The sequence below is a fragment of the Diachasma alloeum genome, unplaced genomic scaffold (genome assembly GCF_001412515.2).
Source record: "Diachasma alloeum isolate Michigan unplaced genomic scaffold, Dall2.0 Dall_scaffold_00208, whole genome shotgun sequence".
Classification (NCBI taxonomy): Eukaryota; Metazoa; Arthropoda; class Insecta; order Hymenoptera; family Braconidae; genus Diachasma; species Diachasma alloeum.
Window position 1 is genome coordinate 1,002,533 of NW_021680373.1, and position 13,247 is coordinate 1,015,779.

Below are 13,247 nucleotides of genomic sequence, written 5' to 3' on the forward strand. Positions count from 1 at the left end.
GCAATGGAGGACTCGGAGGGTAAGTGGTGTTCGAGGGTTGGGACGGCTGAGGGCCGATTACCTTGACGACCTTGTGAGGTCGAAATTTTGAATGAACTGACGCTGTTGATGCCCTTTCATTATGCCTTTGTCCTGCCAGATTCGATATTTCTTTTTTAAATTAATTGTTTATAATCATTCTCAGTGGAGAAAGCAACACGACGGATGGGAATTGTGTGTCCAATTTATCAACTGTTAATTTTTCATATTGCAATAAATTATTTGGGGATATCAATAATGCATTTTTACTTCTGAATAGAAACATTGCAGTCGTTCTATTTTTAGATTTTCTCGTTTTAATGAATCATATAATATAATAGAATATTATATTATTTTCATCACACTGTGACGAAAAGTGAACTTTTCGGCACGCTCCGGGTGCCTAAAAGTCCAATTTCCGCCACATTGTGATGAAAAATATTGTTCATAACTCGTGAAAAAATGTTTTTTAGCTCGTGGGATTATATCACTCACCTTCGGCTCGTGATATAAACCTCCCACTCGCCAAAAAACACTTTTTTGCACTCGTTACGAAATATACTAATATAATATTATATTATATGATTGATTAAAATGAGAAAATCTAAAAATAGAACGATTGCTTACTATTATATAATATAATAATATATTATAATATATAATATAATATTATATTATTATTTTATTCAGTAGTGATGAAGAAGGGTGAGAATACGAGTTTAATTAGATTCAATTATTTGCTTTTCAAATCGTGAGCATATCTCCAAAATAGTATATTTCGTAACGAGTGCAAAAAACATTTTTTCACGAGTTACGAACAATATTTTTCATCACAATGCGGCGGAAATTGGACTTTTAGGCACGCGGAGCGTGCCGAAAAGTTCACTTTTTGTCACAGTGTGATGAAAAAAATGGTTTTAAGTGGAAATCTATGAACAGGGCTGAAATTCTTCGCATTTAGGGTATTCTAAAAACAACCTTCAATTTCAACCAATCACAGCCATGCATCTCGATCGGTAATGCAGAGATTCTGGATGCCTAGCTCTGATTGGTTGGAATCTAAGGTGTTTTTGTCACACGGCCGCAAAAATTTTTTCTAGCTCATAACATTGCAGAAACTCATATTTGCTAGAATATTTTTTTTTTGACTAATGACGAAATATACTATAGGCTACCCCAAACGGGCGGCGGATCTCGACTGCTGTCGATAATGCAGGGGTCAGTGGGCAAGTGATAATCTGGGGGGTCTTACCTTCAGCCAGTTGTAGCGTCGAGGGGTCATGACCTTCACGACCTTGAGAGTTCGAAAATTTGAATGAAGTCCTTGCGAAGGTTTTCAGATGTCGAGGGGTCGGGCTGATTTATTGGAGTCATCGGCGTGATTAATCCATCGCACGTATCGTTATTTAAATTTAAAGTTCGAGTGAGTAATCCGATGGGTGAGTAATGCTCTGAGCAATCTATTGAAGTGTTTAACGTTTAAATATGGTAATTGTGGGAGATGATTATGGAATTTTTATTTGCGGAGATGGCTCAATTTTTTCTGCTAATTGTTGTTGTTAGATCAATTGATTAGTATGCATGTTAATTAGTTTAATGTAATGTATTTTTGATTGATAAATATTTTTTATGTTGTGTGAAGTTTACGGATTTGTTACGTTCAATTTTTATTGTTGGAAATTATTCCATTAACTCTTAGATTGCTTTGTTTTCTTGATTCTATCAGCGATTATTGTTAGTGACTTATTCATGAATAAATATTATTAACTATCATCAATCAATTTGAGTAATAATTAATGCGTTGCAGTAAGTACTGATATTAATTAGTTCAGCATATTATACTTTTGATTCAAAAATACTTTTTGTCATGTGAATTTCACTCTGAAATTTCTTCAAATTGAATTTCCATTCGTGGAAATGACTTCATTCATTTTTTAATTGCCTTTTTCTCTTGATTGAATCCAATATTATTGTTGCACTCACTAATTCAATAATGCTTATTACTAATTTCAGGGGCAATAGTTGATTTTTCTTTAATAAATTTCTTTTTCATGTGACTTAATTGTTGCATTAGTTGTTAAATTATTCTCCTCTTTCATGGATCCTGAAGAATCGATATGCGAATACGCTAATTTTTCGCATAAAAATATTTTTAAATAGAAAATCGAAGGCCTGTTGAAACTAGAAATAAATGTCCACGTAATCCTCAGGCCGAGGGGAAAAACGCCGAGCGAATAATAATTGTGTTATGACGCAGCGTTGACTTATCTCTGTGGAGTCATTTCCGCGGGATGCCGCAGTATCCTTCCAGCCAGCACGTCGAGCTCACATTGATTTAATTCTCTCGATTTATGAAGTCATTTGGTTGGATACCTCCAGAAATGAGGATTTCGGGATTTGTGATTGTTTTGTTAAGTGTTTTGGGGAATTCCGCGGGGGAGGATGGAGATCGGGACGTGGTGGATTGCGCTGCACAGCGGAAGTGCTCCAGCTGCATCAAGACACCCTCGTGTGTGTGGTGCTCGGCCACAGTGAGTGATCAATCAATTAGTCACGTTTTCTTGTGATCTAATTTCACCAATTTAAGGATATCCAAGTATCTTTTACAGTTTGGTACAGACCACACTATCGATTCAATCATTTTCAATCATCGAATTGGTCAATTAAATTGCGTGAGAAATATTTGAAAAAAATATGAATATTCAGTGTCATTGAAATTACATTAAATGAAATTAAAATTTTATTAGTCGCTGTATTGAGATAATTCTTCGGTTGTTTATTATTTCGTCACTATTTCATTTTTTTAAATAGTTGGTGTGAAAGCAATTCATTTATGGAGTTCACGCTATGGATTCAACCATTTTCAATCATCTAATTAGTCAATTAAATTGCGTGAGAAATATTTGAAAAAAATATGAATATTCAGTGTCATTGAAATTACATTAAATGAAATTAAAATTTTATTAGTCGCTGTATTGAGATAATTCTTCGGTTGTTTATTATTTCGTCACTATTTCATTTTTTTTAATAGTTGGTGTGAAAGGAATTCATTTATGAAGTTCACGCTTTGGATTCAACCATTTTCAATCATCTAATTAGTCAATTAAATTGCGTGAGAAATATTTGAAAAAAAATATGAATATTCAGTGTCACTGAAATTCCACTTTGCACAGAATTATTATTTTTTTAAACATTCGTTGTTTATCAATAAATAATTGAAATTGTTTAAACCTTCGGAAACCTTATTTTTTTAGGCTTGAAATCGATTTCTGGTAAAATTCTGAATATGAATAAATGTGTTACGACTCTGAACAAATGACTTTTGTGGTGAAAAATTGATTGTTTATCATTTATTTATAGAAAATCCTCGGAATTTTCTAAAATTACAATTTTTTATCAATCTTCCGCCAAAGGTAAACTTCCTAATTTTTTTTTCAGATTTTTAAAATGTTTTCTAATGGTTCAATATCAAGATTCAAGGTCAGATCTGCAAAATTTAAAAAATAAAATCATTGTTAAAGGTCCGGAAATTTAGCGTTAAATGGGGCTCAAATGAAAGCCCCAAAAGTATAAAAGGATTTCACTGGAGAAAAAATCCTCAAATTTTATATTTCTACCCAATTTTTAGAAAATAAGAGAATTGAATAAAATTATAAATAAAATTTACATAACTTAACGGAATATATTAATATTCATTTTAACTTCAGAAGACACTGGAGTTGAAAAAATCTTGCAGATGGTGAATTTTTTTTTCTTGACTTCAAGAAAACAAATAATTGGATTTGCAATTGACTCATTTAACTAAAAATGAAGATTTCTCGAATGTCTGACCGAGGGATGATGAAAATATTTTTAGGGGTTGAATGCATCTGACGTACTGCCAGCTCGTTGCATACCGAGAAGAATTCACGAGGAACGAATGCAAGAAGGGAGAGACTGGTGTTTCGGCCATAAAATCATTGACGAAGTCTCCTCAGTCGCAGTAGAGAGGAATGACTCACTGTCGTCGATCAAGGGGAGAGAGCCCGTGCAAGTGCAGCCACAGAAGATCCACCTGAAGCTCAGAAAACGTAATGGGGGGCGAGGAGAAACGCGCTGTTTGAAAAAAATTGAAATTTCGCGCCGTTGAATACGATTTGGGGGGAAAAAATGATGAAATTGTAGATTTTATTGGAAAATCACTGATATTTCAAATTTCTCAGAAGCGTCAAGACAAGAATTCGTCAAATTACTTGAATTTTCAACGAAAACATGAACATTCAGTGCCAAATTACATTGCATTTTCGAAATTCTATTGCTTTCTATTAATTTTCATAGAATAATTGAGTTAAAATTCAAGTTCTCATTAATTTTTCCATGAATTTTCAATTACGAAATTAACTGCAATTGTCGTGGAACTAAAATGCGATAAAAATTTGGAAGAAGTGTACAGGAAATTTCAGCTAAAAATTTTGAACAGTGCTTTCAATATCCTTGGGAAAATGCTCATTCCTGCTTCATATTTATGATTCTTTAATCTAGAGGAGGAGTTTCGGTTGAAGCTGAGGTACACTCAGGCTGAGGATAACCCGGTGGACATGTACTACCTCATGGACCTCTCCGCGTCGATGCGAGAGTACAGAAAACACTTGTCGGAGTTGGGGGAGGAGCTGGCTACCACTATGAGGAATTTGACATCTAAATTTAAACTTGGATTTGGGAGTTTCGTTGATAAAGTGGCTCTTCCTATGACGGACACTTCACCCGCCAAGTAATGGCATTCATAATTCATTGACGAACTTTAATTTGAATGGACGTATTAATTAATCACGGACTATTTTAATTAAAAATTTAGGCGTGATAAAAAAAATTAAGGAATAAAAAAATCTTCGATGACAATGAAATCTGATGTTCATCGTCGTATGGACGTGAAAATTGAATTTCATTGAATACTAAAAAAATTAATCGCCTCGTAAATAACGGAATAATCGTCTTTTCCCCGAGGACACGTCGACTTCCATTGGCAATAATCAGGATATATTTTGTATTTCTATTCTGTTTCAGACTGATCAAACCATGTGATGGCTGTGCACCCCCTTACGGCTATAAACATCAACTGCCTCTGAATGACGATGATAAATTATTCACAGTGAGTAATACTCCTTTTAACGAGAAGGATTGATCGCAGAATTATTCTCACAAAAATTGTATTTTCTTGGAAATTTTATTAATTCAGTAGTGAAGTGGTCGAACTGTTTAAGTCGATTCCATTCTAGCGCCAGTTGTCGATGAATATCTCAAACTCTAAAGGAGTTGGCAAAATTTTCCTAAAATTCTTTTTTGTAAAGAAAAGTGAAGACTTCCAAAAAGGATGTTACAAAAATTTCGCTATCTTCCTTAAATTCCGATTTATTCACCGAAAACTCAACTGGGAGCTAAGTCGACTGAAACCGATTGACCATTTCACTACTGAATTGTTTTGCACGGAGAGAAATGTTCAGTAGAAATTACGGAACTCCCAGTTTGTTCACCGATTACGGAATTGACTCAGAAAATTTGAGTGACGGTATCGTAATTTTTCACAGGAGATTCATGTAAAAATCACGGAACGCCCTGGAAAAATTCCGTGATTTTCTTCCTTAAATTCCTTAATCTTCCTTAAATTCCGAGTTATTCACCAAAAACCCAACTGGAAGCTAAGTCGACTGAAACCGATTGACCATTTCACTACTGAATTGTTTTGCACGGAGAGAAATGTTCAGTAGAAATTACGGAACTCCCAGTTCGTTCACCGATTACGAAATCGACTCAGAAAATTTAAGCGACGGTATCGTAATTTTTCACAGGAGATTCATGTAAAAATTAAGGAACGCCCTGGAAAAATTCCGTGATTTTATATAAAAATTACGTGACAGTTCTGTAAAATTTCCTACAACCACATTTCGCTCCGGAATTACGGAAAAAAAACGTAATTTTATTGAATATTTCTGTCCACGTGTATAGAGAAAAGTGAAGGAAGCTCCTATTTCCGGTAACCTGGACGCCCCGGAAGGAGGCTTCGACGCCATGATGCAGGCCATGGTCTGCACTGAGCGAATCGGTTGGAACGAGAAGGCACGACATCTTCTCGTCGTCTCCACAGACGCTAGTTCCCACATGGCTGGTGATGGCCGAGTAAGTCCACTGATTTTCGGGAAAACATTCGCACAAAGCGAACGAAAAGCCATTGAGTTGTTGATTATGACTAATTGTGGACGTCCGCATGAAAAGGGACCACTTTGTCGATTCTATTTTCCGAGATATTCACGTTTTTCTCTTGCCAACTCCCATTTAAACCCATGTTGAATTATTTTTTCATCACGCTGTGACGAAAAATATTGTTCGTAACTCGTGAAATAGTATATTTCGTAACGAGTGCAAAAAAGTGTTTTTTGGGGAGTGGGAGGTTTATATCACGAGCCGAAGGCGAGCCTTCGGCTCGTGATATAATCCCACGAGCCAAAGAATATTTTTTCACGAGTTACGAACAATATTTTTCATCACAATGTACCGGAAAGTGCGCTCCGCGTGCCTAAAAGTCCACTTTTCGCCACAGCGTGATGAAAAAATGTTTTTTAGCACTCGTTACGAAATATACTATTTCGATCGTCTATAGCGTCGTCACTCTTTACGCTGTCAAGTTCATTTTTGGCTCTAAATTTGCAGAATCAGATCAAGATTATTGGCATATACATAACTCCAATAGTGCCAAAGTGCTCCCCTTTCATGCGGACGTCCACAATTGATTAGGCATTAATGTCCTGTTTGAATGAAGCTTGCAGGGATAATAGAACCAAACGACTGTCAATGCCACTTGGATCCAACGGGAACCTACACCCACTCCCTCCTCCAGGACTACCCATCCCTCGCCCAAATAAACAAGCAGGCTCGCGATCACAACATTCACGTGGTTTTCGCAGTGCCCGCAGGTAAAAATGAAACTTATCAGATGCTGAGTCAAGGGATTCAGGACTCAGCCGTTGGGATTATTGAGAAGCATGATAGATCTGCTGTTATACAGCTGATCCAGGATGAATACAAGGTGATTCATCAATATGAATGAGCATAAATTAATTTATTACGCAAATAATTCAATTGATAAATTAAATTAAATTCATTTTTCATGAATTAATTAATTAATTAAGTTAATTCAAATTAAATTTAATTAATTAAATTCAAATGAATTTAAATTAACTTAATTAATTAATTCGTAATTTGTTTGACGTACAAAAAAATTGTTTCCGTACATATAGACAATTTAATTGAAATTAAATTAAATTTACTAAAAATTAAATTGTAAAAAAAAATTGTTTAATTGTCATTTACTTTAAATAAAATTTAATTTATTAAAAATTAAATTGTAAATTGTAATTTTTTTGTATATCAAACAAATTATTTTGGCACAAATGAATTTTTCTTTCATGTAAAAACATTTGTGAATAACTTGAATAATTAATTGATCAGAGATTAGTGACGTCAGTCACCTTAATCGATACAGCCCCAGACTTCATCGACATCAAGTACTCATCGTCATGTCTGAGTGGGGCTGGTGAGAAGGAGACCAACTTCTGCGATGGTCTCCACTACGGTGACGTCGTGGAGTTTGATATTGTGGTGACTGCCACGGAATGTCCTGCTGATGAAAAACTATGGAAGGGGTCGTTCTTGATTAGACCCCAGGGATTGAAGGAGAATCTTACAATTGATTATGAATTGATGTGTGGGTGTCCATGTGATCATCCGGGGCATCCAGTAAGTAGAAAAGCTAAATAATATTGCAACAGAATCGAATGTTTAATTTACTGATTCTCTTCCCTCTTCCTGATATATTTGCCTGTTTGTGTGTTTTGTTCCGTTATTCGATTGATAAAATGCCTTTCTAAGCCTGAACGGAGATGTTAATCACCGCGTGGATTAAAAAAATAAATAAATCCGCTCTAATGAGATTGATACATAACAATTAAGATTGAAATTGATATATTGATAGAGACTTGAAGTTACTTGAAGATTAAGGAATATATTCATGTGAATTTTCCGAATTTCTATAAATTTTTATGGAATAACTGAACTACAATTTACAGCTTTCATTCATTTGCCCATAAAATTTTGAATTTTTAATGACGGAATTCATTGAAATCTCAGGAGAATTATGATGTCAGAGAATCGTACCGGAAATTTCAGCCAAAAATGGTTGATAATGTGTTTAATGAACGACATTGTTAAGAAAATATAAATTTCATGGACAATTGATTAGTAATTTTCCCGAGAGTGATATTTAATTTGATTTAAGAGAGAGAAATCCACAAATTTCAGATTTTACTGAAAATTCAATGGAATTGGGATTTTTTTAGCTGGGGAGACGGGGATTCCCCAAATTACTTGACTTTTCAATCCGATTATGAATATTCAGTACCAAATTACGCTGAATATTCCTGATTTCTATCAATTTTCATGGAATAATTGAGCAGAAATTTACATTCTCCATTGATTTTTCCATTGCTTGAAATTTGAATGAAACCACATTGTTAGAAATTTTTGAAATTTCAGTCACAGTGTCATTAGAATTTTCGATGATGCGAGGTTGACTTCACTTTCAAATGAAAGTGTTCACTAAATTTTTCATCCATCTTGAAAATTCAAGACAATTAAATTGGGTTTTTCATGTTAAATAATCATTAATTTTGCAATGAAAGCGTGAATTTTCAATAGATTGAGAAATTCAGAGTTTTCCGAATTTGCAAAATTTTCGACGTTTTTCAGTGCCGCATAGATCTGAAAATCGAGAATTACTTGGATATTCATAAAAAATTAACTGATTCATTAATGAAGAAATCTGCCGAAATTTCATGTAACTTTGTGGTTGTTAAAAATTTCAAGCATTCATTGAAAAATCAATGATTCTTTAACACGAGAACCCAATTTTCTTGAATTTTCAAGATGAATGAGAAATTGAGTGACGGTTTTCCTTCGAAATTGAATTCAAACTCCCATTGAAAATTCAGAATCCCTTGTGGATGCTTCTGTCTGAAATTTCAAGAAATATCTAAAAGTGCTGAACATCTCCATCTGAATTTATGAAAGGGTCATATTACCGGAGCCAAAGAATGCAACCACAAAGGTGCATTGATATGCGGCGTATGCTCCTGTCCGAGTGGCTACTACGATGAGGCTTGCGTTTGTCGCGGTGACGACGATGCCGCCACCAGGAAAAACAGAGTGAAAAATTGTCGAGCGGCAAATCATACAGTCGACTGCAGTGGTCACGATGTATGCATATGCGGCACTTGCCAATGCAGCAAACTTTCATCGGGAGATAAAGTATACTACGGTGACTACTGCGAGTGCAACAACTTCTCCTGCAACCGTGTAACCGAAGGCGGTCGTCATCTGGTGCGTATAATACATGTGTAATCCACGGAAAATGATGAGGTGCAGAGAAACGCTGGGAGCAGTTTACACCTCTCACTTGGTAGATAGTTGGCTTTAAAACCACTTGTTTCTGTGAATGTTTCTTTAAGATTTGTAATAATCATGGCCGGTGTGACTGCGGCACGTGCAGGTGCCAACGGGGATGGAGCGGTGAGGCCTGTGAGTGCAGGGACAATGCTTGTTTACCGCCTGGGAAGAACGCCGAGATTTGCAGCGGTCGGGGAGAGTGCAAGTGTGGAAAATGCCTCTGCAATCCACCGAGTATTTATTCGGGGGAATTCTGTCAAAATGCTTATTGCGAGGTGAGCATTCTGTTATCAATATTTTTATGTCATAATTCGCGGAGAAACAGGTGAAATTGCCTTCGTCACAGCATAGTTGGAATATTTTTGATAATTAATTATCCATTTGCTTTCGAATTGAATTTATATGCCCTCGTGAAAAAATATGTAAAAAATGTATATAATGTAACATATTCTTCGAATATATATAAGATTTATATAAAATATATATGACACTTTATATTAATTAAAAAAATATATTATATTTTAAATTAATACAAAGATTATAAATTTATCTTCTATATAAAAATCTATAAAATTACAATTAAAATGTAAAATATATATATGAAACAGAAATTTATATTTTATATAACTTTGATATATAAATCAGGCCAATTCCATATATAAAATATATAACGTTCAGAATATATATTTTTCCGGGTGGGCGATGATGTGTTTTAACATTGCCCCAACGTTAAAGTTTTTTTCATCACGCTGTGACGAAAAGTGAACTTTTCCGCACGCTCCGCGTACTTAAAGTCCAATTTCCGCCACATTGTGATGAAAAATATTGTTCGTAACTCGTGAAAAAAATATTTTTTAGCTCGTGGAACACTTTTTTGCACTCGTTACGAAATATACTATTTTGAAACTCGTGCTTGGAAAAGTCCCTTTTCCTTCACTGATTTTTGCGCGAAAAGTGGCACTTTTTGTAAGACGATAGTGAACGAAAAGTAAATTCCGTAAAGGAAAAGTTACTTTTCGTTTACAACAGCTGACTTTCTATTCTATTCTTGCCTCTTAGGACCCCAAAGCATGTTCCGGAAGTGACTGTGATCTTTTAAAAGACTGCGTGGAGTGTCTCGCATACAAAACTGGACCAAAAGCTAAGGACTATTGCGGTGGATGCGATGACGAAGTTTATCTCGTAAGTAAAATGGAAATTAGATGAATTTTGTTTTCATTTCAGTAGCGAAGCGGTAAAACGGTTCAAATCGACTGAGCTCTTAGCTAAGTTTTCGGAGAATACTTTGAAAAAGTTTTCATAGGAATAGAAGAGAAGAAATCTGAAAAGTTCAGTGAATTCTCAGGTTTATCACCGAACAAAGTACGAAATTGCCACGTCGACTTATTATGCCTCCAAAATAAAGAATTCTTTAATGTTCAACAATTTTTATGAAGCTGGTGAGTTTTTTTTACGTTCCGTTCCGTAAAATTTCTCAATCGTTGGGGAAAAATTACGGAACGACTTGTTGTCCCCACAGCGGTGAATCCTCAGACGAGTGGTTCATTTTTACGGAACAAATCGTAGAATTTACGTGGCGATTCGTACAATTTCAGTTCCGACTCACACTTTTTACTGAATTTTACTTCGCTCGCGGATTACGTTTCGAAATATAATTTTTACGTATTTTTTCTGGTCATTTTTATTGAATTCAGTAGCGAAGCGGTAAACCGGGTTAAGTCGATTTTGACTTTTGGCCAGTTTTTGATTAATATCTCAGAATCTAAGAGAGATAGCAAAATTTTTCTCATAACCTTTTTTATAACCCTCAATTGGCTCTACAAAAACGGTTATAACACAAATTTCTCCATCTCTTTTAGATTCCGAGATATTCGTCAAAAACTGGCCAATAGTCAGAATGGACTTAACCCGGTTTACCGCTTCGCTACTGAATTTTTCTCTCCGTGTGGTCGCGCCCGTTCGATCTAGTCAACCATGAAGATGAATATTAATTAACCCCAATATTAATTATATGAACAATTCAGTAGCGAAGTGGTAAAAGGAGATAAGTCAATTTCGACTATTGACCAGTTTTCAATTAATATCTCGGAATCTAAGGGAGATAGCAAAATTTCTGTCATAACCTTTTTTGTTGATCCAATTAAGTGCTACAACAAATGTGATTACGAAAATTTCGCTATCTCCCTTAGATTCGGAAATATTCCTCAAAAACTCAACTGGGAGATAAGTCGACTTATTTCCGTTTACCACTTCACTACTGAATTCATCTCATCTCCTCTCGTCATATTCAGGTAGATAAAGTTGTAACGAGTAGAGAAGAGCATGCAGCGGGCACTCGCATGTGCTGGGTGCCCTCAGAAGACGGTTGCACATTCGCATTCAAGTACGCCCTCCTCCGAGAAGGGGGTGACCAGAAGCTGTACAATATAACTGTCGAGAGAACGAAAAAATGTCCCGAGCCAGTGCCTGTTCTGGGGGTTGCCATTGGCGTCGTAGTTGCCACTGTCCTTCTAGGGTTGTTGGGTCTCCTCATCTGGAAAGTCCTCACTACTATTCACGACAGGAAGGAGTACGCGAAATTCGAGAAGGAGAGGTCTTCGGCCAAATGGGGAAGAGTGAGTCATCCCTTCATTTTGTGCAGGTGTAAAAAAATCTTTTGACACGTCTTTTGATCACGATTTTACGACTTTTAGGATGAAAACCCGCTTTACAAACCGTCGACGACGACCTTCAGCAATCCAACGTTCGAGCAGACTAGACAAACCTAATGCCAAATTGAATAGAGAATAGTTAGTTTAAGAATTTTATATTTATGACTATGTTGCCGCCACTTTTGTACCAAATATGAGTGAATGATGAATTAATAAATTAGGATTTATAAGTTTTTGTCAAACTTATTAATATTAAGTTTCTTATACAGTATTAAGAATATAGATTCGAAGATTTTCGATGATTGAGATTTTTTTTATCAATGGACAATCTCATTCATACAAATTATATTTTGAAAAAATGATTTTTCCTCAGTCGTTTAAAATGTATTCTAATATTTCTAAATAAAGGATTAAGTTTAAACCTTGGGAGTTTAAATAATCAAATTATTATACTTCAAATCCTCGAACAATCTCGAGTAAGATTTCCCCCTCTCCCCCGCATTTTCCAATCGCGCATCCTCATGAATTCGCGAGTCTATAGTAGCAATGCGTCACATGACCTGTCACATGAGTCGTCTATGACGGCTGTAACAATTCCCCTCCTCCCTCTATGACCATCGCAATTTGCCAAGAAAAAATGACAGTCATTTTTCAGCTCAATTTTTTCTTCAACAATTTTTATTTCAATCCTTTTTGCATGGGACTAGTGCGCACTTTAAAATAAAAATCACGGCCATTCTTCATCTGTGTAGATAACACAATTTTTTAATTTATGACCGTCACAAATTAGAAATTACTTACGACCGTCATTATGACATCATTATCCATACAAATGCCTTGACACCAATTTGCTTACACATTATTTGTGGCCATCATTCGTAGTTAGAAAATTTGTGCGTCACATGACCGTCATTTTTTAGTCATTTGACGAGTCGAAATTGTTATTCATCATCAAAGTAGAGTATCGTCAATTCGCGACGTTTCGCCGATAATTTAAGCTTCCTCAGGCTTCTTGATAGTCAAGTACACACTCATATTATTTTCTAAAATATTATGAACACATTATAAAATTCATAAAACATTTAAAACAATAGACATTTAAAT

At 35.3% G+C, this 13,247-nt stretch overlaps 1 protein-coding gene across 1 annotated transcript; it reads left to right on the plus strand.

Annotated features, from left to right (window-relative positions):
* The first annotated feature begins 2,336 nt into the window (after window positions 1-2,336).
* LOC107036290 (integrin beta-PS) lies at window positions 2,337-12,513 on the plus strand. Its single transcript, XM_015254165.1, has 12 exons — window positions 2,337-2,549; window positions 3,875-4,088; window positions 4,540-4,768; window positions 5,062-5,146; window positions 6,001-6,171; window positions 6,812-7,078; window positions 7,501-7,788; window positions 9,118-9,426; window positions 9,555-9,767; window positions 10,552-10,674; window positions 11,784-12,107; window positions 12,186-12,513. The coding sequence occupies exons 1-12, from the start codon at window positions 2,370-2,372 to the stop codon at window positions 12,258-12,260; spliced, it is 2,478 nt and encodes an 825-aa protein (XP_015109651.1). The 5' UTR covers window positions 2,337-2,369; the 3' UTR covers window positions 12,261-12,513.
* Window positions 12,514-13,247: the final 734 nt, after the last annotated feature.